The sequence below is a fragment of the Chelonoidis abingdonii genome, chromosome 5, assembly GCF_003597395.2.
Source record: "Chelonoidis abingdonii isolate Lonesome George chromosome 5, CheloAbing_2.0, whole genome shotgun sequence".
NCBI classification, from domain to species: Eukaryota; Metazoa; Chordata; order Testudines; family Testudinidae; genus Chelonoidis; species Chelonoidis abingdonii.
The window spans coordinates 14270265-14296949 of NC_133773.1; the positions used below are offsets into that span (position 1 = coordinate 14270265).

At 44.9% G+C, this 26685-nt stretch overlaps 1 protein-coding gene across 1 annotated transcript in view; it reads left to right on the forward strand.

Annotated features, from left to right (window-relative positions):
• The window catches only part of PPEF2 (protein phosphatase with EF-hand domain 2), a 39356-nt gene that overhangs the window by 10090 nt on the left and 2581 nt on the right, over positions 1–26685 (forward strand). Inside the window, exons 3-16 of the mRNA XM_075066080.1 lie at positions 2430–2459; positions 5343–5470; positions 7461–7518; positions 9113–9288; positions 19211–19325; positions 20373–20419; positions 21155–21321; positions 21410–21446; positions 21540–21689; positions 22943–23284; positions 23664–23849; positions 24601–24743; positions 25529–25635; positions 26119–26282. Coding sequence (XP_074922181.1) covers positions 2430–2459; positions 5343–5470; positions 7461–7518; positions 9113–9288; positions 19211–19325; positions 20373–20419; positions 21155–21321; positions 21410–21446; positions 21540–21689; positions 22943–23284; positions 23664–23849; positions 24601–24743; positions 25529–25635; positions 26119–26282 — 1850 coding nt within the window. The remainder of the gene's footprint in view (positions 1–2429; positions 2460–5342; positions 5471–7460; positions 7519–9112; positions 9289–19210; positions 19326–20372; positions 20420–21154; positions 21322–21409; positions 21447–21539; positions 21690–22942; positions 23285–23663; positions 23850–24600; positions 24744–25528; positions 25636–26118; positions 26283–26685) is intronic.

The window sequence follows — 26685 nt, forward strand, 5'->3', positions numbered from 1 at the left end:
GGTGGAAGACATGGGCTGCAGAAACCCTGGCAGCATGAAACCTTGACCCATTAGACCCATGCTGCAGTGGAACCAGGAAGGGGACAGCCTGGACAGGGACCTCAAAGAGTGCAGAGGGCCAGAACTGCGCGCACACCTCAGAGGACCAATGGGACCCAAGCCCCTGTCCATTTCCCAGCGAGGTGATCTCCGATCTCTCTGATGGAACAGTGGAGAGGAAGCTCCACAAGATAAACTTCAAAAATGTCATTTCAACGTAGTAGATCATTTTCCATTTCTAACCTCTGAGTCTCTAAGATGGGGAAAGCACTGCTATAAAACCAAAACCCCACAGCCTCCCCTTGTAGCTCTAGTGTGAAATTCCCACTTCTGATGCTGTTATAATGAACAAGACCAGATCCTCAGCTGGGGTAAACTGGTGTAGGTTGAGGCTGTGGAGATTCGCTGGGATACACCAGCTGTGGATCTGGCTGTCTAGAGTTTTTCACCAATTCCAGTTTCTTTATTTAAAGGCCATTCCATTCACTTAATATGGACAGGATTGGTTAAACTAATTTTCAGTGAGGAAACCAAGTGCGTCGTTTGAGTCTCCCTTTCCCTTCTTTTCAGGCTTGAGATCATTGCATAAGCTGATCCAAAGCGCCCTGAAGTTAATGAAAGTCTTTCCTGGTGGACTTTGGATCAGGATCTAAGAGCAGAGATCTGGCTTTTTGAAGCCGGTTCTTTTTTAACCATTTGGGGCTTTCTCCATTTTTAATTCGTCTGAGAGTTTCCCGCTGCAGCCAGAGTCCCTGCATAATGTCTGAGTAAAATGTAACCCCATTTGTTTTATGAATGCTACAACAGGCCACCAGGGAGCTGCCTTCTTTCTCACGTCCTACCTGCTGGTGGTTGGTTGACTTGGCCTCAAACTGATCCTATGTCTCATCTGCTTTTTGTACGTTGCCTGATGCTCCAGTGTGATGTTTTGCTGAGCAGTGTGTAAACCCTGCAGCACATCCACCAAAGGACAGAATGGTTTTGTCCATTTTTCCGCACTGGGAAGCAAGGGCGTTGTTGCTTCCTTGAACTTGTTCTCCTGAGCACCCCAACTTTCCTGAATGTTTGAAATTATGGATTGTGCGAGGTGCCTGGTAAGTAGCCACTGAATGGGGGTATAACCTTTTGTAGCTCTGACCCCTCCGCTGACTGAAGTCAGAACTAAACTCCAGTCTCTGCCCAGCATTCCTGTGTGCCAGGTACTTATTGCAGAGTGTCAATAGAAAACGTGCTCTTTGGAGTGTGGGTGGGGGAAGGAATGGAGCAAACCAAGCCACTTGAAACACTAGGAACCAGGCAGCAAATAAGACATGGTTGAGGTGCTTTCACGTTGTCCTTAAAGTGAATGATATTGTGGTCAACCTGGAGAGAGTGAAATCTTCCATCTTGCTATACACGGCAGGGCCAGAGAGGCACTGGAGATCAATGAAGCATACGAGCAGGAACATGAAGGGGACTCCAGATTGCTAGACAGTTATTTAGGGTTGCCAGTTTTGGTTGGATGTGTTCCTGGAGGCTTCATCACATGACATAGTCTTTAATTAAAGATTAATCTTCAATTCCTGGAGACTCCAGGACAATCCTCAGCAAAAATGTCACTTGTGCCAGCGCACATTTTCTTTTTGTATAGTAACTGTATTGTTTGGGAAATATGGTAGTACGTGACCATTGGTGAAGACTGCATTGCAATGCATGTGCAGAGGGGCAGTGGTGAAGATGTGTATGGTCTTAATGTTGTTATTTCTTGACTTTTGTGTGTTTAGACATGTAACCTTAATGTTATCTCAGAGCAGGATAGATTCTGCACTGCTTATGCGTCAGTTTAAATTTGCCAGAATAATGCACCTTACTTCCTATTTTTGTTGATCTGTCTTAAAGTTGCTAAGAATCATAAATCTTCGCTTAGAGTAGGGAACCTACGCTGTTGATTGATCTACTTTTGATACTGAGTAGAGGTTTGAAAGTAGGGTTTCCTTGATTACACAGACATTAAATTAAAACCAGTCTATTCAACTACCTAGTTGTATTTCTAATGTGCTCATCACTGTGGTATCGAGGCAGGTTGACATTCTTCCATGAAAGTTTAACTAAGGGATACTCCTGGAGAAGTCTCATTTGAGTGACCAGATTTGGTTATTAATGATTTCAGACAAGGTGAAAAGGGCAATGTTTTATTCACCATTGATTTGGGTTTTATTGAATTGTATTTGCCACAATGAATGGGCGTATTTTAGTTTCTTATTACCTCTGTTTGGGTTTGCTGTACAAGTAGAGTTATATCCTTTAGTGAATAGTAAAGTATTGGTGTGTATCTGCTGTTCAGTTTATTGCCCATATCCTCATAAAATGTGGGAAAATCTGTTTCTTTTCTCCTTTCTTTTTTAATTCAGTGCAAACACTTCCAGATGCAGCTCACCCAGGTAAGTTGGTTGATTAGAACAAATGGCTTTTTCAGTTGTGCAATTGTAATGATATGTAAAGCAGCACAACAAAACAGTTGCTTACCTTTTGATACATTAGCAACACTAAATGACCCACGTGTGCTGTTAGATGCTCAGTGTATGGTCACTATTATATCTTTTGTGGACTTAGAAGATGTGGTTTTAAATGTAAATGACTGGTAACTCAACTTTCTGAGGGCTGTCTTTGCTGTTTCTAATGTGCAGTGACTTTAGGGAAAGAGGGAAGGCCTGCTTTACGTAGGGAGACTGGGTTTAAATTTCAGTCCATGAATTCAATTTAAGACCCTTTTATTGATCTTGGTTTCCCAGCTGGCTTTACTGGATGGAAATGCCTTTTCCCAAAGGGGAACGAATACGTGGCAATGGGCTCTTCAATCTCACAAACGAAGGTCAGATAATATCAGTGGCTAGAGGTTGAAATTACACAAATTCAGACCAGAAATAAGGTGTATGTTTCTTAACAGTGAGGATAATTAGCCATTGGAATGACTTACCAAGGGTTGTGGTGGGAAGTCTCCATTACTGGCAATTTTAAAATCAAGGTGTGATGTTTTTCTGAAAGATCTGCCCTAGGAAATCTTGTGGGGAGGTTCTGTGGCTTGTGTCAGACAGGAGGTCAGACTCGGTGAGCACAGTACTGGCCTTGGAAGCTATGAATCTGCTGAGCATGAGGATGAGATCTCATCTCTCGTGTGTGTAATCTGTCACTTCCAGCTTGGATTACTGCAGTGTGCTCCACGGCGGGCTAACCTTGCAGATCTCTGGGATGCTGCAGCTGCTGCAGAACATGGTTGCCTGCAGGTTGGCCATAGAGAATACATTACACTAATGTCATAAAAGGCTGCACTAGCTTCCTGTTTGCCTCCAGGTGCAATTTCAGGTGTTCATTTTGATCTTGAAATCTTTGCCTGGTTTAGGTCTTCGCAACCTGAGCTATCTGCCTCCCTTCATATCCCTTTGCCCTGGTGAGATCAGCCAAGGTCCGGTGCTAACAGTCCTTAGATTTGAACAGTTGAGGTTGGTAGCCTCAAATTCACTCTAACCCACTAAGGTCACAAGTTTGCAGCCATTTATAGGGCAGCGTGCAAAGTGTACGTGTTCGTTGTGGCTTTTGACTGTGATGGCTTATAGTAGAATCGTGGAGTTACGAACACCAGAGTTATGATCTGACCAGTCAACCACATACTTCATTTAGAACCAGGAAGTACACTGTCAGGCAGCAGCAGAGACCAGAAAAAAAGGAAATACAATACAGTGCTGTGTTAAATGTAAACAACTAAAAAAATAAAGGGAAAGCAGCATTTTCTCTTCTGCATAGTAAAGTTTCAAAGCTGTTTTAAGTCAATGTTCAGTTGCAAACTTTTGACAGAACCACCATAACGTTTTGTTCACAGTTATGAACAACCTCCATTCCCAAAATGTTCGTAACTCTGAGGTTCTACTGTACTGGGTATCCTTGTTTTTAGGGTTGTTCGGGTAGTAACTTGAGAATGTTGTCTTTGTGTTCAGGTTTTTATTAGCGCAGGGATTAGCTGTAAATTCAGGGATTACTTCATGAATGAGTAAAATGCAAAGCTCTACAGATATATGTGTGCTAAGTATTAGCACGTTTCATTGGCAGGAAGCATGTTTCAAACCCAAGTGGTGGCTTTTATGTGTTTCCAGTGGTTCTGGGGAGTAGATGCTCGTCTATACAGGAATGCATGGATTAGAGGCTTACCTCAGAGTGGATGGACAAGACTAGCCTACACAAATGTGCTGAGAACTAGGTTAAAGCAGAGGTAGAGATTTCAGGTCTGCTTCATCACTGTGTTAGGCCAGTTCTGTGCCGGTGTAACCCTTCTGAAGTCAGTGTAGTGACAGCTGTGTAAAACTGGAGTAGAAGTGATGAATCAGGCCCTGTATTTATTTGACTTAGAGCAGGCAAAGCCCAGCTTTATTAAGGTACTGGACAGGGTTCAGGCGTGGGTTCAAATCCTGGCTCTGCCACAGACTCTCTTTGTGACCTTGGGCAAATCCCTTAATCTCCCCATGCCTCAGCTCCCATCTGTAAAATGAGAATAATGATACTTGAGAGTCAAAAGGTGGTGGAAATTGTCTATTTAGAGTTAAGCTTTTTGAGGCAGGATTTGGTTAAATAATAACAGTGCCATGAGGAACCACCAGGGAGAGCTAGAAGTGTCGTGGGAGTCTCTGACAATAGAGATCGATCTATGGGATCAGACTTTTCTTTTCTTTCATGACAGTGAAGAAAGTGTTTCTTAGTTAGAATTTACCCTGAAGAACAACTGATAATGTCATGTTAACATCTGAGCTGGCTGGGAAATTTTCAGCAAAACGATTTTGGTTGGAAAACACTCATTTGTTGAAGTAGAAACCGGTCTGATTCAACTAAACTTTCTCGGGGAAGGTTTCCTGAGTCCAGGATGGAACTTAGAGAGAGACCCCATAATAGCCAAGAGCCTGGTGATTTGGGCAGTCACCCGGGATGTGGGTGACCAAGTTTAAGACCCTGCTCTCTCTGATTTGGGGCAGGGTCTTGAACCTGGCACCCTGCATCTCAGGTGAGTGCCATAACCAGTGGTCTATTGGCTAGTCTCAGGTCTCTCTCTCGTTCTCTCATTTTTAAATGGGAAAAGATCTTAGTTTCATCCTGATACGAAACCAAATGCCAGAATGGAATTCTCTTTTTCTGGCCAGCCCGAGTTAATTCTTTCCTACGATCCACTTATGAAGGAGAAAACTCCCTTTTTTCCCTGCATGGCTGGGAGGGAGAAGAGCACTTGCCCGGGTGCTGAGGTACTGCAGCCCAGCTCTCTGGTTCTGTTCTTTGTGTCGCAGCCTTCAAAGCCGCTGTCCTGATCCAAAGATGGTATCGACGCTATGTTGCCCGACTAGAGATGCGCCGAAGGTGCACATGGAGAATTTTCCAATCCATAGAGTACTCCTGTGAGCAGGATCAGATCAAGGTACAGTGCTAAAGAGAAGGAGACAATGGAAGCGTGTGCCCTCTGTCGTTGTCGTCTTCATAATTCTTATCGGGCCATGGAAGTGCATAGTGCTTTGCAGACCTACACAATCCCTTCCCGGAGAGGAAAGCCCTAGAATAAGCCTTTCTACACCTGGGTTCAGTTCCCGATTGTGCAGCAGACTTTCTGGGCGACCTTGGGCAAGTCACTTACTTATCCTCTGTGCCTCTGGTCCCTATCTGTACAATGGAGATAATACAACTCCTGTTGTCTATTTAAATTGAAATCTTTTTAGAGCAGAGACTATGTGCATGTACAGGGCCTTGCACATTCCATCTTTTAGCATTTTATCTAAATCCAGTGGGCCCTGATCGGGTTGAGGCCTTTAGGAGCAACTGCAATAAAAATTGAGCAGTGATGAAGACAAAATGGATGAGACGAGGAGAGGAGAAGGGTGACTGTGGGATCATGTGGTAGGTAGGTGAGTAATAGTATATTTAGAGACTTCCACAATTGGGTTTTAAATATAGAGGAATTTTTTCACAAGCTTCTCTGTTCCCCTTTCTTGTGTTTGTTCTCTGTTCTGCCTGACTAGACATGAGCTGCATGACACTACCTGCCAATGAATGAGTGGGTGGCATCTTGAGGCTTTTGTGATAGACATCTGAAAACTGTTTCTGTGGCTGCCTGGCAGGGGAAGTTGTCTCCTGCAATGAAATAGCAGCTCCTAATCTACTGCCTGCTTTGTTTATATTTCGTACTTGCTATTAGTTAATGTCTGTTTTCTGGTAAGGTGTTGACATCCATATGGCTTCCTAGTCCTCTTCTGGCTCTTTTCACATTGACTTTCTTTTGCCTGTTAGTCCCTGTTCACTTGTATATGATGGAAGCCAGAAATACTTAATCCTGAAGCCACGGGGAGCAAATGAAATGAGACCGGGTTGGGTGTAATTTGGTGTCACAGCTCCTCTCTGAAGGTTTATGAGCACCAGGAGGGAAGCCACGTGAGCTCTTATTGCTTAACTTGGCTCAGCATTTTCTCACTTGTCTGCCGTAAGCAGATACTTGCATCTTTTTCTTCAGCATGTGAGATATTTTAGATCAGAGAAATGGTAGCTGAAGGGAAGATGGAAATCTGGATAGACCCTCAAAGAGGGATGCTATGATTTCTTGTTTTCCGTACCCCCATCTGCAAACCCCCTTGAAATAAAACAGGGTGGAGTGAAGCAAAGGTAGTAAGGAAAGCCCTGTCTTTTGCATGCACTCCAGAAGCAGTTATAAGGTGATGCTCATCTTCAGCCTGATCCAAAGCCCATTGACATCAGTGGAAAGATTTGCACTGCCTTCACTGGGAGTTGGATGAAGCTTTTTATTCTTGGTGTCCCAGAGCCAGATTTTTTTTCATGTTCTATATCCAATATGCTTCCAGTGGGCTGAACTCATCTGAAAATTTGGCTGTTAACAATAAACATTAAATTGGAAAGAAGGTTAATTAAATATCACTTGACACAATGTATAATTAATTACTCTCCACAATGGGATATTTTCAGGCAAATGGCTCGGCAAGAATTAAAAAAAGATTGGTCTTTGATATGAATAAGAGCAGCATCGGTAGTTTCATTGCCCAGGGTAGAAATGAGCAGGACTGTACTTCACAGTATAAATTAATAGCCACCTAGAGCTCATGGAGCATTTCCCCCCCATGTTGTAATACTGCACAATTGGCTGCATTTTGTGGGTTTTACATCTTCCACGGAATTATTTTACATTGGCCTCTTTGGGAGAGTGGATACTGGTCTATATAGACCACTGTTCTGCTCCTCAGTGAGAACAAGTGTGACTGTATAGACAGTGCAGTAGGCAAAGGAGGTTGTGGAGGCTCAGGTGAAAAGAGGAACTGTGTTCTGAAGAACACTCCATGGTAGAACTTTTAAAGCTTTAGCTCGTGTCTTAGGGTGAATAACATGATGCTCCTTCTTGTCTTCTACAGCTTCACAACTTCTTCAGCTATCTTATGGACCACTTCACACCAAGCAGCAGCAAAGAGAGTAAGCCTGTGTATTCCATACATAGATATGGTACTGGTGGCATTGAAAGCTGCATGCTCAGTGCAGGATGTGAAGAGGGAGGTGGACTCACATGGCTCAACGCTGACACTTCCATCTGATTAAGGAGTGACCTCACAGGGATCTGAAGGGAGACCTGTCTAGATGTCAGATGGACCTATGCACTGTGGGGACCAGGATTATAAAGCAGGCCTCAGGAGTTTGAAGTAGGGTCAGGGGTAAAATAGAGAGATCCCCAGGGGGATCTGGAGCAGCCATGACCCCTCTAGGAGTTGGGAGGGGGAATAAAAGTACACATGCAAAATATTATTGTTATAAAAGAGTTTGTCATTGTCAGATGTTTCCTAAGTACAATAATCAGGGTCCTGTGGATTCCATGATTCTGCAGCTGCAGACTCCCCCCTTGGAGAACTTGCTCCAGAATCTTAATTTTCTTTAAAAATATTAAGTTTCTAGCCCTTATGGTTGTGATGAGAACTGTAAAAATATGACTGCAAACCAGTGCAGTGCTACCTTCCTGAGTTGATAGACAGCCTGAAAACAATAGCTCTACGGGGCATGGGACTTCTCAGTTTTCCTCAGTGGTGTGCTAACTCTAACTATACAGGTAAACTGTCAGCATTAACTATTTCACTGCTGATCACTTTAGCAGATACATCCAGCTGATGTGCTTATCCCATCATCTCAAAGTGCCTCTGTCGCTTAACTGGGTGCCCCAACTTTTTCTCCCCCGACAAATCCTACAACATGATTCTGTGTTGTCACTACAAAATCCATTTGTGTTACACTGACGATCTGGATACAAAGTAAAATACATTGACTATTATATCAAAATAAATAACACAAGAGACCTGCCCTGGTTATACCATTCATTTTCACATTTAATTCCGGGGGGAAAAAACACAAAAAACTCACCACAGACTGGCTGCACCAAATGCTGCAGAAATCAGAAGGGCTTTCAGAAATGCTTGCCATAGAGCATACTGGGCCTTGCCTACATCTAGTCCGAGTCATATCTAGAGCTGCTTGGAAAATTTTTGTTGAAATATTTTTTTTCTGTGGGAAATCCCCATTTTTGTCAAAATTGAAACATTTAAAAAAACATGTTGATTTCAGTGAAAATTCCTGCAGAGAGAGCTTTTTTCAAAATTTGAAAATAATTTCATTTTGGAAAATGCCCGAGTTTCCTTTCAGATGTCTAAATTTCATTTTGGAATTTCAAAATGAAAAGTTTCCAAAACCTCAAAGTTTTCAGAATATCTGTTTTATGGGAAATTTGAAAAATAGTTGTTTTCATTTTGCATTGGAATGAAAAGAAATTTCAAAGTGTCAAAATTTCTTCCATGCAGCAAATTCTGAGGTTTGACCAGGTTGAGTTCCCTCTTCTCCTCCTAATGGAGACACAATCTAGTTTCTAATCAGATTATGTGCTTTGGAATCAAGCCTAAAATGTTGAGAGGAGCCTGCTGAAGGTTGTTCTCAAATACCCCTCCAGCCTGATGATCTTCAGCAAGTCATTGAATTTACACATTGGGCCCAATTACCCCCTGCCTTTTATTTTTTAAACTCCATCCAGGGGACTTCATTAGCCGCATGTTGACGGAGGAAGAAAGCTACAAAGACACAGAGCTGGAAAAACTCTGCGACTATGAATCTGTAGAGGTGCTAGATTCCTACACTGGACCCCATCTCTCCTTCCCACTGCTGCCAGATCATGCAACTGCCTTACTCGAAGCTTTCAAACAGAAACAAGTAAGTAACCCAAAGAGGGACTGTAGTGGTTTCATCTCGTTGCACTGCCATGGAGGTGGGGTGGTAGAAGTATAATTCTAGGGGGTGATCTGCCTCTTTTTGTCCAAACATGTAGTCAGAAATATGAAGGGGAATTCTTTGAGAACATCACCTTCTTTTGCTCCATGGGCCCACAGAACCTACGTGTGATTATTCTGGAGGCTGCTGACCAAAAAGGGGAACAGAATGTTAGGAACTATTAGGAAACGAATAGAAAATCAGACAAAATACCATATTGCCACTGTATAAATCCATGGTGCACCCACATCTGGAGTACTGTGTCCAGTTTTGGTCACCCCAGCTCAAAAAAGATGTAGTGGAACTGGAAAAGGTTCAGAGAAGGGCAACAAAAATGATTAGAGGTATGGAACAGCTTCCATATAAGGAGAGATTAAATAGATTAGAACTGCTCAGCTTGGAAAAGAGAAGACTAAAGGAGGATATGTTAGAGGTCTATAAAATCATGATTGGTGTGGAAAAATAACAAGTGTTATTTACCCTTTCCCAGGGTACAGAAACCAAGGGATACCCAATGAAATTAATAGGCAGCCGATTTAATACTGTACAAGCCAGAGGAAGTACTTTTTCACAGAGCATACAATTGTAGAATGTGTTGCCATGGGAGAGTGTGATGGCCAAAAGTATAACCTTTCAAGGTCCCTTCCAGTTCTAGGAGATTGGAATATCTCCAATTATTATTATTATTATAACTGGGATAAAAAAAATCAGGATAAGTTCATGGATCATCAGTAGCTATTAGCCAAGGTAGACAAGGATTTAACCCCATGCTCAGGGTGACCCTAAACCTCTGACTGCTAGAAGGTGGGAGAAGACTGGGTGGATCTCTCCAGAATTGCCCTGTTGTTTACACTCCCGCTGAAGCCCTGATACTGGCCCCAAAGAATACTGGACTAGATGAACCATTGGTCTGACCCAGTATGGCCGTCCTTATATTCTTATGTTCAAATTTTTGGCATGTGTAAATGGGCACTGCTCAATTAAAATCAGTAGATTTGGATTCGTTGACACCTGTAGAGACTTTGGCCTTACATATTTATCCCTCCCGTTTGAACTGAGAGGTGAGCATCTGTTCACCAGCGAAGCCCTCTTTCTCAACTGATCTAGGAGCAGCTTTGAAGGGAAATCCATTCTCCTTGGCTGGAAGATGGAAGCTGTTATGCTTATAAGAAGCACACGGGCTCTTTTTCAGGAGAAAAGGCAATACACTGTGTTTGTTGAAGATACAGCAATTATCATATGCACTCATTCAGACCCCCACACGCTGTCCTGCCAGTCGATGTTATAGTTACCAATCCAGAGTCCGGACCAATTTAGTGGCCAGCTAGCTTGGTCACGGGTAGGTAGGAGCCGGGTTCTGTTGGTCCCGACGCGATGCTCCAGGGAAGTCTTGGCAGGACGAACCCAAAGTTTCGTGGCAAGGCATCCTGCTTATATAATGATTTTCCTTCATTGGGACCAATGAGTTTGCACCGTCCTGCTGTAATCGATTGTTATTTGACAAGTGCTTGTTTTTTTAAATTGTCCTTCTCATCCTTTATCTTGTTCTTTCATTCCCTCTCTCAGGGACTTATCCCATGTTGGTTTTGATCACCACTATCTTGTCCCCATTGATAGGTGTCTGTCTCATCTTTAGAGTCATCAATCTGCCCTCCTCTCACATTTCAATAGGGGCATGCTGCAGCCTTCTGGCGCCCTTGCGTCTGTCCTCAGTTCCTCCCTAGAATATCTGAATTGATTTACACAGAAATTTTCAACAGCAACATCAAGTTGCAAAGCAAAAGAAAAACAATGTTTGCTTTCCTTTACTTATTTTAAAGTGCTAACCCTACAACAAAGTGGTGACCCTAAAAGGTTTGTTTCTGTCTTGAAATCAACCCAGACACAGATTCTGGCTGATGTATCTCAACCAATGGCCCGTTAGGGCATTCCTTTCTGCTTTCAGAAAGGGTGGCTGGCAGGATATGGTCAAATCGTACACCAGTACGTTTAATACATGCTACATTATTATTCTTTATCCTTTTATTCTAAATTATACAAAATGCAAACATAAAATCCCACTACTACATGTTCCCCTTTTGACCCCTCAAGAACAATTCTTGAGTGGGTCATATTTTATGCAACTGTTTCATAGCAATATACTGAGAGGCAAATTGAGCTTGTGGTTGTAATTTAACAAACATTCTTTTTGTCCAACAGCACATACAACACATTCCTAGCAAGCAAACACAGGGCAATATTAACACAACTAGTAATGGCTGAAACGTAATAGACAATATGCCCTTAGAGGTTGGGGACCAGCCTGTAAAAACATCATACCAGTGACAGGCTGTCAAGTCTCTTTCAGACCTAGCAATTTTTAGCATGTCTCCATTTGCATGTAATATTTGAATGACACGCTTCCCTCTGTGTTTATTGTAAAAACAGAGTCACCTTTGTTTCTGACAACAAGCGATCAGTTAGATCGTGCCAATCCAGGCCAAGGGTAACAGAGAAATTAACCGGGGTGGCGGTTTTAGTGCTCTTTACTTCTTCTGTCTTTGGTAAATAGTATGTGTGATTGCTAATATATAATACACGGGCATTACATCTACATTCATCCACTGAGAGTTGGCTAATACTTGCATCCTCCCAGAATACTGGTTCCTAGGATGTAACACATACACATTAGCCATTGTACAAACACGTGTCACATTTTCTAGTTCGTCCCATACACATGTTCCCAAGGATGTGTCCTTGCTGCATGGTTCTGTGGTGACAGGTAGGGACAAGCACACCCATTTCTGAGGGCTCCACTCGGTACATCCTCGGGTGTCCAATAATTTCTTTTCTTTTCCAGCCCACTGACCCATAACCCGGGGTAGCCAAAAGGATCCCGTGGTTAATTTTGGGAGCGGGCTCACTTTCCATATTTCTGTTTCCACAGACTGTTGGTGAGCAATATCAACAATAATTTCACCTAATAACAATCAGGCTTAACCATGCTGGAAACATACTGCATCCGTTCATGTTTGTAGGTGTCAAACAAGGTCCTCGTCTATTGTTTTAAAAGATGCGTTAATACCCAAACATCCCCAGATATTACCCAAAACATTTTGTGTTCAAGTGATGCTAAACTAAGAATTTGCATCTCAGTACATCCTGTGGCCAAGGCAGTTTTATTCCCTAATTCTATTTGGTGTTTATACAGCAGTCAGGAGGTGGTGTTCAGCCACCACCACGTATTCCATGTTGCTTTTTGGTTTCCCAGCCCTATTTGTACCAAATCCACAGTAGTATCTGCCTGCTTGTGAATGAGACTAGCTTGCAGTTGTGACAAGGGACTTAACTTATTCTTAATGACCTCCAGGTCTACAGTATTCATAATTCCTGCTCCAAATCCAACTCTTCCTAATATGGTATCTACTACATCTCATTTTACTTGGCCATTGGGGTGTTGATGTGTTTTTATCAGGGCCGTTATAATAGGAAGGGAGTAGGGTGAACATTTGGGTTCCAGTTTAGACACTTTCAACTGAGTCCAATCCATGCCAATTTTTATTTTTATTAATAGTGGATTTAACAAGACTTTTACTGGATCACTTTGAGTCACGAACAATTTTGGTTTCTTTATCTTAATTGGGGTACCTCTTTTGAATGCACTGTCCCTGATCCAGGTTCTGGTGCATGTGTCCGGGAACCACAGGCTCAATTTACTAGGGGGTAACGGACAGTACCCCACAATAACTGTTAGTGTTGTCCCTGTTTTAACAGGCTCATCCCATTGATATGGTAATCGTGGGTAGCTGAAACACCAGATGCTATCCCCATAGGGACCTTCTATTTTAACCCCTGTTTCCCAGTAGTTTGGTATTCCTGTGGTGTTTATAAGGTGAACCTTAAATCTCACTTCCTCTTCCCAGGGATATATATGTGTATATATATATATTTCCTAAGGGTTTTAAGAGTTGGCTAGTGTTTTTATCATTCCATTCCATTAGGATCACAGGTAGGAATCCATGATTGGTTGGTGGGGAGTGAATTATTCCTTAAAGATTGGCTTATAAGGAGGGCTGCATCTTCTCCTGTGATCGCTCTAATTATCTGGGCCCTAAAAGTTCCCAGAGGCAGGTAAAGCCAGACCTTACGCTGGAGTCTCATTTTCTCTGCATTAAAATTGTGGTGGTGAAGCAGTGCCTTGTACTCAAGTTCGGGGATGTACTTTTCTGCAAAGAATTCGAACATCATTATTTTTGTAAACAGTTTAATTTGTGAAACGTGTACCCATTTCAGTTTTCCATCTTCTTCAATGCGGTATATCAGTGGGCTAAGGCGGTCCACAATGGAGTAAGGGCCTTTCCACTTTGATTCCAGTCGGTGGCCCCTTTTTCCCATTTTAAGGTACACGACTTGGTCCCCTGTTTCCCACAGGGCTGCCTTTGCGGGCCTTTGTTTCTGAATTTTGTTATTCATGTGTTCGATGGCCTGATTAACCCAATACTGGAAGGTGATTTTATCTTCTTGTACCTGTTTGAGCCATTGAAAATAATCATGCTGGGTTCTGTTAGAGCTCTCTTCTTGACCCTGTACTAGGTAACTAGGATCAATCATTAGGTGCATTGGATATCCAAACAGAATTTGAAAGGGTTGAATTTTTGTCCTTAGTCTATTTCTGCTGCGGTTGGCAGCCAAAATCAGAGGCAGTTTATCTGACCAGTCTTTTCTTGTGTGATTTACTTGTCCTGAGGCCGGTATGATATATATGAAGCTTTTGTTTAGTTCCCAAGGCTTGTATCATTTATTGTAAAGATTTCTCCTACAAAAGCTCCCCCATTGTTAGAATCTGTTATTTCAGGGGTGCTATATCTACATACTACCTCATTAAAGAACTTTTTGGCCAACACCCTGGTGTTGTTTTTAATGGGAAATGCTTCCACCCATCCTGAAAAGGAATCAGTCATTGCCAATAAGTACTGGAATCCTTCCTTACTCCTTGGCAATGGATCAATAAAATCAATTTGAACCCTATGCCACGGCCCAAGCCTTTGTTGGTGCATCATGGGTTGCCAGTGCGGAGGACAAGCCTTGTCCTGAGTGCACCACACACAATTTTGCACCCATGTTTTAACATAATCTTCCATACACTCCCATTCTGATACTTGCTTTAGCCTTCTTAAAGTCCCTTCCACTGCTTCATGTATAAACTGATAGCCTATATTAACTAACTTACGTCTTTCTGTTTTTCCTGGAACTCGGTTAAGGTTATCTGTAGTGCCATCTGTTGGCTCAGATGTGTCAGCACAGACGTTCCTTTCCTGATCTCTAGTTACAACTGCTACGTCGTGTTGTCAGGCTATTGTATCTACCCAGTTATTCCGCATGGCCTCCATACCTGTTCCTTTACTGTGTGCCCTTATATGTCGCACCTTTCACTGTTGAGGGTTCTTTGTTACCCACTCATAAATCCATTTCCATTCCTCTGAATATGCAATATCATTTCCATCTGCTGCTTTCCACCTGTTCCTATTCCAGTCATGTATCCAAAACGGTATTCCCTTCACACAAAAACCACTGTCAGCATAAATATACACAGGCTGTGGGGAATTTTCATATTGCCTTAAAACCTGATAAATTGTGTGACACTTGGCATGCTGAGCCGATCCATGGTCTAAACGTCCCTGAATGACTTCCTTTTCTAAGTTAATGGCAGCGTATTTTACACATCTTTTCCCTTTTACTACCATTGCACTCCCGTCAGTAAACCAGACTTGCTTTTCTTGACCCCTGGGATCTAATTCTTCCAGTCGGGGTGCCTCTACCAAGGCAATTCTTTGCTCCAGAGTGACCTTTGGACATTCATGTTGGTTCCCTTTTTCAATCAGGGCATGTGTTAGCATGTCCGGCTTGGACACCAGTTCTGTGGTCAGCCCTCTGTTAACTAGGATAAGCATCCATTGAGCCATTTGGGTGTTTGAGATTTTACCTCTCATCCATCTCCCTGACAAAATGTACTTGAGAGGAGTGTGGGTGCTTTGGATTGTAATAGGGGCTGTTCCTGTTGGGGGCTCAAAAGATTGTACTGCCCAGACGGCTGCTAGACATGTTCACAGGGGTCACAATTTATTTCTGCTCCTGTAATTTCCTGGATTCATATGCTACCAGCACTAGCTTTCCCTCTTCATTGTTTTGTAATAGTGTGCACAGTGGCACCCAAGGCTATGTTATTAGCCATCAAAAAGCTATCAAAAAGCTGTGATTCATCAGGAAAGCGCAGAGCTGGGGCTGTGTTAGCCTTCTGTTTTAGCAGAGTCAAAGCGAAGTCCTGCGCTTCTCCTCATTCCTATTTTGTCTTTTTCTGTAGCAGTTTCCACTATGGGTGAGTTATTTCAGCATATTTATAAATGTGTGGGCTAAGAAAACTGAATCCTCCTAGCAGAACACGTCAAGAGTGGGCATTGGTAGGGGCCAGCATTTCTACCAGGCCCCTGACCTGCCTCTGATCTACCTGTCTCCCTTCTTGTCCAACGACTGCACCCAGGTGTGTAACCTGAGGTGGCACCAACTGAGCCTTGTCTAAGGCTACTTTGAACCCCGTTTCCTGAATTTATGCCAAAACGCTTTCTGTCAGTGTTTGAGTTTGTGCCTCAGTTTCCCCAAATATCAAAATGTCATCTACATATGAAAGCACAAAAGGCCTTTCTTGTGGACTCAGCTGGTCTGGCATATCCCACAACATGCCAAGGGGCAATAGCTGGGCTGTTGTGACATCCCTGGGGCAACTGACAAAAGGGCCATTGTTGCTCCTTTATTGTAAAGGCAAACTGATCTTGTGATTCCGGATGTAGGGGGTTGGCAAAGAAACAGTTGGCCAGATCAATAACTGAGAAATATTTAGATGTGGCTTGCACTGTTTGTGTGACCACATTAGCCACAATAGGGGCCATAGGGACGGTGCCCTTATTGATTCTTCTGTAGTCAGTTGTTAAACGCCAGGACTGGCCGTCTGCCTTTAGCACTGGCCACACAGGAGAGTTAAAGGGTGAATTTGTTTTTCGAATGACCCCCTGTTTTAATTCCTGGATGCTTTGCACCAATTGGGCCTCTGCCTCTCTCGGGTAGGAGTATTATTTTTCGAGAGGCACAAATTCCCCAACAATCTTAACACAAGAATTCATTTTACTGCAATCTGTTTTCTTTCAAGTCCATTCTGAGGGGAATTTCAAGCGCCGCTTTTCAGCTTGTTGAGCTGTAAATGTGGCTACTGGTCTCTCTCCCCCTTTTGTTAACATAACGTCCTGCCCGATTTTTCCTGAATGGGGAGGGGAATTTCTAACTTCCAAAGAGCATCCCTGGGCATATTAATCACCACATTGTTTTTGAACAACCAGGCAGATCCCAGAATAATTTCATCAACCATCTCAGGTCCATTTCCACCTGAGACTAGGTTTCCCTTGAGAGGTTTTTCAAACTACCTGTTTTAATCGTTTTCCTGCTTTTGGGGTTGTTTTGCGTAAGGATACAGCGGCTCCTGTATCTATTAAAGCTAGTGTAGGGGTATAGGTGCCCTGCTGAACATACACAGATGTCTGTCCCCCAGGATCCCAGGAGACTGCCTGTGAACCTCCACCTCTGTGCCCCTACTGATGGTGGGGGTTCCCCATTCAGGCCCCTCTATTCTTGCCCCAGAAAAGGGAGTGGGTCTGGGAAGCACTGCAGCAAGGAAGAAGGCGGTGGTGCACTAGGAGTTATGCTAGCCACCTCTTTCGGTGGGTTTTGCAACCTCATGGCCTCCCTGACTCCTTTTAGTGTAGGGGTTCCACTGTTCTCGGTTTGCCCCGTGGTGCATTAGTGTTCGCCGGACTATCCGGCGAACCTCCTTTTCTGTGTGCCCACCTCCCTCCTTTGATTGTTGGGAGGAGGGTGTCTGATATTGCCAGAGGTCTGGGTATAACCGATCTCCTTGTCGCCCCCAGTTTCCCTGTCCACGGGATCGTCCTCTAGTGTATCCTCCTCGGTACCCCGTGATTCCCTTTGTGCTGCTCTCATTGGTGTATATAACTGCTGGTTCTAAAGTAGTGACATAGGCAGCTCTTTCTTTTTTGGGTGGTTATTTGTTGGACCAAACCTCTTAGTTCCCCTAGGGGAGCTGGGCAGTCCTCTTGCCAAATTCCAAGTCTCCTGGAGTAGTAGGGGGTTAGGGAAGCAGCAGTCTCTTAAGGATTGTACATTGTACACTGTATCCAGCGTTGTGGCATTGCCCGTCCGTGTTAAGCCGGTCATTATCTGCATCAGACCTCATCGGGTTAAATAATTCTTGGTCTTCGTTGGGCTCTTGGGTTGTGGCTACGGCTTGTGCTATGAAATTGTGCCTGCCTATTTACTTTCCAAAAAGTCCCATTAGAGTCAATATGCTATTGTTCTCGTCGACTCTGATCCTACTTAGGACCACCCCCGAATCTCTGAAGCCGCGCAGTTGCCCGTCAAGCAGCAGACTTCAGTTGCGTTCAGCTCTTCCCTTATTGCGAGCAAAAATGTATTCGAAGACCATCTGGAGATAATCCTGTCTCTTTTATTTTAACTTCTCATAGGGTATCTTTGAGAACGTCTAACTGGCTTTGTTTCCATTCTGAATCAAATTTAAAACCCACCAAATTTCCTCTAATACAGAAAGTCTGGTTCCTGCCCAGCTCAGTGAACAAGGTGGTGGCTCCTTGCATAATGGCAGTTCTCTGCGACTTTCTCCCTCAAGAACAGTGCTGTTAAAAAAAAAAAGACCTCTGGCATCACTACAAAGGCTTGGCTAGACAAACAGTGAGTGTGCAGCACGCTGGGATGTAAATCTACAGTCCACTAGCCTGCTGTGCACTAAGTATCCATGTGGTGCCTGCTGCCGTGTGCATTCAAAGTCCCATCATGAACGTTGATCTACTCCCCTGTGGAATATGGGTTGGTCAGTGCTCACTAGGTGAACCGGCAGAGTTCACTTGGACATTTAGTGCGCAGCAGGCTAGTGTGAGGTGGATTGACAACCTAGCTTGCCAGACACTAACTGTTCATCAAGATGTGCCCTTAGTTTAAATAAATCCTAGATACGTGTGCTGTGCCTGGACACAAGGCAACACAAAGTCACACTTTCTGAGGGGAAGACCAAAAATAAACAACGCCTGGAGGAGACTTTTTTTCCACCTGGACTATCTGGGCTGAGGCTTTCTGGAAGAGAGGCAGCAAGGTCTAGTGGCTAGTGCACTGGACTGGGAGTCAGGAGTCCTGGGGTCTGTCACCGTCTCTGTCGCCAGACTGGCATGGGACCTTGGGCGAGTCACTTCCCTTCTCTGTTGCTGTTTCCTGTCTCAGCCTGTGTCTGTCTCATCTGTTTAGTTTGTAAGCTCTTTCGGGCAGGGACTGTCTCTTCGGTGTATGTACCATGCCTAGCACAACAGGGTCCTGATCTCCGCTGGAGCTTGTAGGTGGTAACAGGTAACCACTAAAACCGCTGCCCTTGTCCTGTGCCACAACACATTCGCTCTCGCTGTCTCTCAGAGGGCCCGATTTTCAAACGTGTTCAGGCCCCAGCAGCTCCCATTGCTCTCCCGTGAGAGGCGCTGTTCAAAGGCTGGCCCCAACATACTCCCATGCAGAAGAATTACAGCTGGTCCTTCCTAACTTGGCTACTGCTCTCTCAGCTGGGCTGGCCCATGTATGCAGTCCAGGTCTCCTTTCCCCCTGAACCTCTCCTTGTCTCCCCGTTACCAGCAGTAGCACGTGAGGTGGCTCTTTCCATTTGGAAGTACCATGCCAACAGCTTGCCCAGTCCGTTCACTTCTGCTCCCCGAACACTGTCATGTGGTGAACTTCCCACTCTAATTCCGTCGATTTCTCCCAGTAGCAGCTCCACGCTCATTATGTCTTAAAGCTCTTGCACGAGACCAGGAGACATCTCATGCAGCTGCCAAACATCAATCATGTCTCCACCTGCTACAGTGAAGAGATCACCATCTGCGGTAAGAGCGCTCGAAAGGAAGCCCCCTCGAACATCCAGAACTAGCAGCCATGCACACGTGGATGGTGGTGGTTCTTAAATGCAAAACAGTGTAGGCCAAATCCTGCTCTGTAATAGGTGTGTAACCCCAGTGAATGAAATGGTGGCGTATGTGTATAATAGAACAGGATCTGGTGCTGTTACTTGTGGTGGAATAGCTTCAAAACGGTGTAGCTGGGTCTGTGTATGCAGTGGGACATCAGGTTGGATATCAGAGCTCACCTTTACCTGCTGCATTCAAGTCAAATCAAACCTAACTGTTAGAGGGCCTGAGTCTCCATACTGACCGGGCTTTGCTCAGCCTAGGGAGCTTTGTCAGCTGTATTCTTTCCCTAGTCTAGATCAGTTCAGCCGCTGGAATATAGAGCTGCCCCGAGGCTTGGCCATGTGCACATATTGTGGTCAGTGAATCTAGTGATGCTAGCATTCAGGCTGTTATAGCTCTGCTGGAGCAGTAAAAGTTGTGGAAGGGAAGGGAGCTTGGGTGGGAGTGGATGCATTTTAATAAATGCATCCCATAATGCTCCACGAGAGCAGTTCAGGGGAATCCAAACCATAAAACCCAGTTAATCATTAAGGAGAATGAACAAGGCTTGGGGTGCATCCTAAAGAATTAGCTGCTTTATTGAATAGACCCAGTTTTGCCATTAGTGTCTGTAGAAGGAACTAAAGGCAGAGCCTCTGTTAGTGCCCCTGGGCACAGGACTTGCCCATGGGAGATTTGCATATGTGGATGGGAGTGCAATGCATGGTAAGTCGCACCAAAAGTAATAGATGCTTCTGTGCGTTTAAGAAGGGATTTTATTTTTTTAATGATTTGACCTTTTTTGGACCCTTTTTTCTGATAACAACCTCTAGTGGGTCCGGGGACACGGAAAGCAGTGTTGATTTACAGAAAGCGATTTAATGGCCGTCCCTTTTGTTAAGCGACAACATGAACAGCTTTGCTTTGTTAAATATCAGGGAGGAGAAAAGCACGCCCTGAACTGAATGTCTTTTCATGTGTTAGGAGACTTGCATGGCCGGCTGGATGACTTGTTTCTGATATTTTACAAGGTACGTACTGTGCTTCGCTAAGAGTCACACTGGCCCATCCTACGGCATTTACTCATGGGAGTAGTCCCACTGATTGCAGTGAGAAGTATCCTCCAGGATTAAGCTCTCGAAGCTGCCTTCTCACATTCAGCTCAGTTGGTTTGGAAATGGCTTCCCTAAACAAAAGCTTGTCCCTGGTTGTTCTTTAAATCTGTTATTACAGCTGTTGTTCTAGTTGTACGTTTTTTCCAAGGGTTAAGAGTCCATTTTTTAAAGCTAGAAGACAACACCTGACTGTTTTCTTACCACTGGTTTGTATCCGTACGTATAAAGTGATAGGAGGCTGCAGAGCAGATACTGACCAAGACACTCAGGTGAGGTAAACGGGTGCAGATGTCAGTGGAACTGCAGCCACTTGGATCACCAGAGGAGTCGGCCAATCGTATCACCAGCCTCCTGCCTAATCCTTTACAGTACAGTTAGCATTATACTGGATGAAATCCCAGCCTTAGAAAAGTCAAGGGGAGTTTTGGCATTAACTCCAGTGGGGCCAGAATTTCACCACAGAGCGCAATGACTAGATGACAGTACTGGTTCTTTTCAGTTGCTGACATGTATGGTAAAGATGCTGTGAATCAGGGGAGCTGGAGCACAGATATCTGTATGGGCAGCGGTTCGGAGAACGCAGAGGGGAGGGATTTGCCGTCTTTCCCCTTCCCACCCTATGTCATTTGACCATATTTCTTGTTTGTGTAGAATGGCCTTCCCTCCCCGGAGAAGTCCTATGTGTTCAACGGGGATTTTGTGGACCGAGGCAAACAGTCTGTTGAGATCTTGATCATTCTCTTTGCCTTTCTCTTGGTGTACCCAAAGGAGGTTCATCTGAACCGCGGAAACCATGAGGACCATATGGTCAACTTACGGTATGGGCACGGACTGCAGGGGGGTATTGGAGTACTCGTGCTCGTTACTAAACGGCTACTCAAAATCATTTCTTCTGTTTCCATCTAGCTATGGTTTCACCAAGGAGGTCATGCAAAAATATAAGGTAGGTTTGCTTTGAAATCTCACACGTTCTTTCCTTTGTCTGGCACACACTTCCTGGTGCTTAACCTCCTCCTTCTTGCCCTTGTCTTTCTAGGTGCATGGGAAGAAAATTCTGAGGATGCTCCAGAATGTCTTTTGCTGGCTGCCACTGGCCACCTTAATTGATCAGAAAGTCCTGATTGTACACGGCGGGGTGTCTGACATGACTGACCTGAAGCTGCTGGCTAAAATCCAAAGGCACAAGGTACATCTTGTTTGTGGACCCCTTGAAATACAAAGGCACTGCTGGTTTTTGATTGCGAGAGCTTGTTTATTTCTGGTATCCTGGCCACAGAGGATAAAAACCCAGAACATGGCTTTGTAGTGGAAGGATGTTTAGATCCCAGCTTGAAACGGACTGAGTTGACTTAAGTGAGCATGCGCACTAGGAGTAAAGAGGAGCAGAATAGACTAGCCTCTGGGTTTCTTTTCAGTGGGAAGAACATAGTTTCTGTCCTGGGTTGTGATGGATTTTGATGTCGTTAAACAGACTGGCTCAGGCAGCCCCTGTGATCCAAAGGGGGTCAGTAATAAGGGTCTGTCCCCTTGCTCATGGACTGTTTCCCTTGGTAGCACCAGTCCTCTTGCTCTGCACTCCCTGGCTTGTAATTTCTTTTTCAACACGGCTCGAGATGGTCTGGTGTGGGTAAGGCACCACAGTGTGACTCAGGAAATGGGGGTTCTGGTCCTGGCTCTGCCCTAGCAAGATTCCAGAGTGACCTTAGACGAGTTACTGTCTCTCTGTGTGCTACGCTTCACCACGCTTCCTGACTGTGCAGGGGTTTGGGGAGGACACATTTTCTTCTGAGGGATCCTGCTGTGATAACACCCACAAGATCTCTCCCTGTAACCCCAAGCCCAGTCAACCCACTCTCAGCTGCTGAAATGCTCTGTAAGCTCCCTTGTAGCTGATCAAATCCTTTCCACATCCCCTCCAGGAATGACAGGAGTCCCTGATCCCCCGCCTCCTTTAATCACTAAACCCTCCTCTTACCTTCCTAAAATCAAGTATCTTTTGCTTGTCCGGCTCCCAGCCCTTCCCGCTTTCAGCTGGTTCGATTTCTATCCAGGTGCTGGCATGGGTCTCTTGATCGTAGGATCAACGGTGAGGCACTGCTCCCATTTTACAGATGGGGAAACTGAGGCATGGAGGGGGTGACTTGCCCAAGGTCACCCTGCAGGCAGTGGCAAAGCTGGGAATAGAATCCTGTCTCCACTAGACCATCCTTCCCAGCAGCGCTAGCTCGGTTACATCCTATTTTGCACAGGGCTCCACAACAGCTAGGGCCAGACCAATAAGAGAGTATAATTAATCTCAATTTAACAGAGGGGGAAACTGAGGCCAGGAGAGCTGTGTGACTTGGCCAAAGCCACAAAGGTGGAGCTCGTGTTGGAGCCAAGGTCCGAACTTGGGAGCTCCTGGCACCCAGACCCACCCCTCTATCTCTTTTCTTTCAGTTTGTTTCTGTGTTAAGGGGCAAAAAGAGAAAAGAGAAGAGTAGACACATGGACTCCAAAGCGATAAACGGCGAGAGCCCTGTGGGCGTCGATCCTCCGAGGAGCAGTTCGTTCCCTGGCTCATGCCTCCAGCCTGGGCTAGCTAGCATGGCCAGCAGGACAGAGCTCTCCCAGTGGGTCCGGCAGACGGTCGAAGAGGAGCTGGAGAAGTGCCGCCAGCAGGTGGGGTTCAGTGAGACTCCAGGAGACAAGGAGCTCACCTGTGTCAGCTCCGTGACCATGACCGAGTCAGAGCTGGAGTCCTGTGAAACAGGCGAGTCTAGCCAAGAAGAGTGGAAGCAGGTGAGTTCGACCTTGTGTCGTGTGTGTCTTAGAGAAGACTGCACTAAGAATAATTTAACGTTTGTGGGAAATTAAAGTCCTGGGGAGTCGTCTTCTCCTTTTAATATGTTGTAGCTAGTTTGCTTGTCTCTTTGGGGCAGAGACCATTTTTGTTCCGTGTCTGTACAGCGCCTGGCACAGTGGAGTCCTGGTTCATGATGGGTTCCCAGGCGTTATGGTTATAATACAATACAGCGTGTGGTTGTGTGTTGCCGCACTGTGGTACTGGAAATCTCTCCGTGCTTAGAGGAAGTGATACCTGTGGAATCTCAGATGCTCTGGCGTGTGAAGCGTTGGGGCAACCACTGTACGGAGTCCTCGTATGTGTTTGATCTCTCAGATTGTAGATTTATTGTGGAGTGACCCCATGCCTCAGGAGGGCTGTAAAATGAATACAGTGCGAGGAGGCGGCTGCTACTTTGGGCCGGATGTGACAGAAAACGTTCTCCAGAAGCACAGTCTGCAGTTCCTGATTCGCTCTCATGAGTGCAAGCAGGAAGGCTATGAGTTCTGCCACAGTCGAAAGGTAGCTGGCTCGGCCAATGCTAACAGGTCAGAGATCAGGGTGTTGGAGTGTATTTCCATACTGTCCCTTTGGGTTTCTTTTCAGTTTTGCTTTAACTCTGAATTTCTTGGAGTCTAATGGTGCTTTTGTGGATAACTACTGGACAAAATGCCTGTACGGTTTTTACCCTGAAGTTACTGATACATGCTTTCCACCATAAATCAGGTTATGACCTGGGAATCTTGAACTAAATTAGACTCCAGTTGGCTCTGTTCCACAGACGCTGCCCCTGCACACAGACTGGTATGCGTCTGTGCATTGAAAAGTGCTGTACTTAGCAAAATGGAATCCTATCTCCTTTGTTACATATTTACCCCTGGGGCTTCCAAACAGATGTTTGCAGTTATGCCAGGTTTGAAAACTGCAACTTTTTTCCTGTGTTTAACGAGCAGACACAGGACCAAATTCTGCTCTCAGATACACAACTGTAAATCCAGAGTGACTTCACTGACTTCAACAGAGTTAGTCTGGATTCATAGATGTGTATCTGAGAGTAGAGTGTTGCCAAGAGAATTCAGTGGAGTCCAGTGACTTTAGCAGTGCACACAGAGAACATGTATAGTTTTCATTCTTCCCTTCCCAGATATTCTCCTTGAATTTCCTTTCCCCAAACAAGTTGTACTGCTCCTTGATCCGAGCTCTGATTGGTGAATGTGGATTATCTGTGTGTATTGTAAATAACTGTAAATGCCTGTCCATTTTTTTCATGTAGGTACTGACCATATTTTCTGCTTCAAACTATTATGAGATTGGCAGTAACAGAGGAGCCTATGTGAAACTGGGGCCGGACCTGATCCCTCATTTTGTGCAGTATCAAGCTAACAAGACAGTCCACACATTAACTATGAGACAAAGGCAAGACTTTCTCGTTTAGTGTTAGCCATGCTATTAAGAGATGCACTTTGGATCATCAAATTCTCCTTTAGAATTAAACCAGAATTAATTGATTAATCCAAAACCCCAGATGTGAAAATTCCTGAAGTTTTGAGAAAGTTTGGATCTGGATGAATCAAGATGGGGTGTCTTTCGAAAAGATGTGCTTTAATACACACACAGAAGTTATGTGCTTGGGACAGGAATTACTGGGTGAGGTTGTGTGTGTTGTGCAGAAGATGATCATAAACTCTTAATCTTGGGTCCATTTCCAGTCTTCCGTTTTCAATACAAAGTGTAACTCTTGCCATTTACAAACTATTTGGAAGTTTGACTCGATCACTTCAGAAGCTGATCATCCAGCATGTTGTCAGTGGCTGATCTCATCTGAACAACTGAAACAAGTGTGGACAAACCACACCTTTGTCAGTGAATTAGGAATAACACGTGTCTATTCCTGGGACCAAGCGAGGCTCCTGAACTGATTTCTAGTTCAGTGGGATGGTGGTGGGGAGTTTTGTAGCACTGGTCCTAGTGCTGTGATTCGTGTTGGGATGAGTTACACCAAAGTTATGTGGCAGGGTATCGTGTGTAATCTGATGTGTTGCAGTTTGGGGTTAACTTGCCTGCAACAAATGCACTCCGCTCATGAGAGAGAGATGGCTATGGCCAGGGCATGCATGAATGGTCCAGCAGGGGCAGATGCTCTTCATCTCGCTCCCATGTGATGAGCTTTTTCAAAATGTCTGCGTCTCTTCTGCTTCTAGGATCAGCAGAGTGGAGGAGTCAGCCTTCCGCGCGCTCAGGGAGAAGCTCTTTGCTCACACGTCGGACCTCATCTGTGCTTTTAAGGGCTACGACCAGGATGAGACCGGTAAGACTGTGCAAGGAAAGACCTTGATGTGCACTAGCGGGCAGTGGACGGGTCCCAGGTGGGTGTCCCTTGTGTAATGGAGCACACAGTCTACTGCAGCGCTAGCCCTGGCTGACAATGGACGTAAAGCAAGAGTGGGAAAACCTGGGACTTGGTGTCCAGGTTGCTGCTGTCTGTGTCTTGTTAACCCAGGCTTGTGTGCGTGGAAACTTTTGCTCTTAGGATGGGGAAAGATACCATATCTCTGCCTGTAGTGACATCCTCTCACCCCCATATCCGCTGATCTAGCTGCACCTTGGGGAGGAATGTCACTGCAGTGCAGAGTTGTAGGGGTGAAAATAAGGCTCTTTGAGGTCCCCCTAGCCCATGGACGATATGACAATAGAACCAACAGGATTACTAAATAAGCAACACCGTTCTTTCCTAAGGGCGATTTCAGCCTCTGCTTCCCAAGCTGCTTTCATGAGTGTCCTTTTCAAACAGGAACTATCACACTGAGTGACTGGGCAACTGCGGTCGAGTCAGTCTTGCATTTAAGACTGCCCTGGCGGATGCTGAGGCCACAGCTGGTGCGCAGCACTGCAGGGGGCCTGCTGGAGTACAAATCCTGGCTGGATGACTTAGCTGTGGAACAACGGAGCAAAGAGGTAACTAACGGTGCTGCCATTTCTCAGAGCACAGTTGAAGGCTTGGACAATGCAGCCCACTTGACCACCAAAATGACAGGGCCTGCAGATTCCATGCTGATGAGTTCATGAACGTGCTAGGAAAGCCTCGGTGGAGAATTTCTTCATATAGGCCCTGATCCAAACCCCACTGAAATCGATGGGAAGGATGCCCACGGAGTGTTCAGTGGGAGTTAGAACAGGCCAATAAACATTTTATTCAAGTAGTTGTTAATTAGGTATTTATTTCTATTCCTTTATTTGCTTAAACACCAGCAAGTTAATCCATTAATCCTCACAACAATCCCGTGAGGTGGGCAGGGGTGGATTTGTGTTCCTTTTATTCGTTCGTTAGGGTTCTTTTCGTGCCCCAGGAAGTCACTTA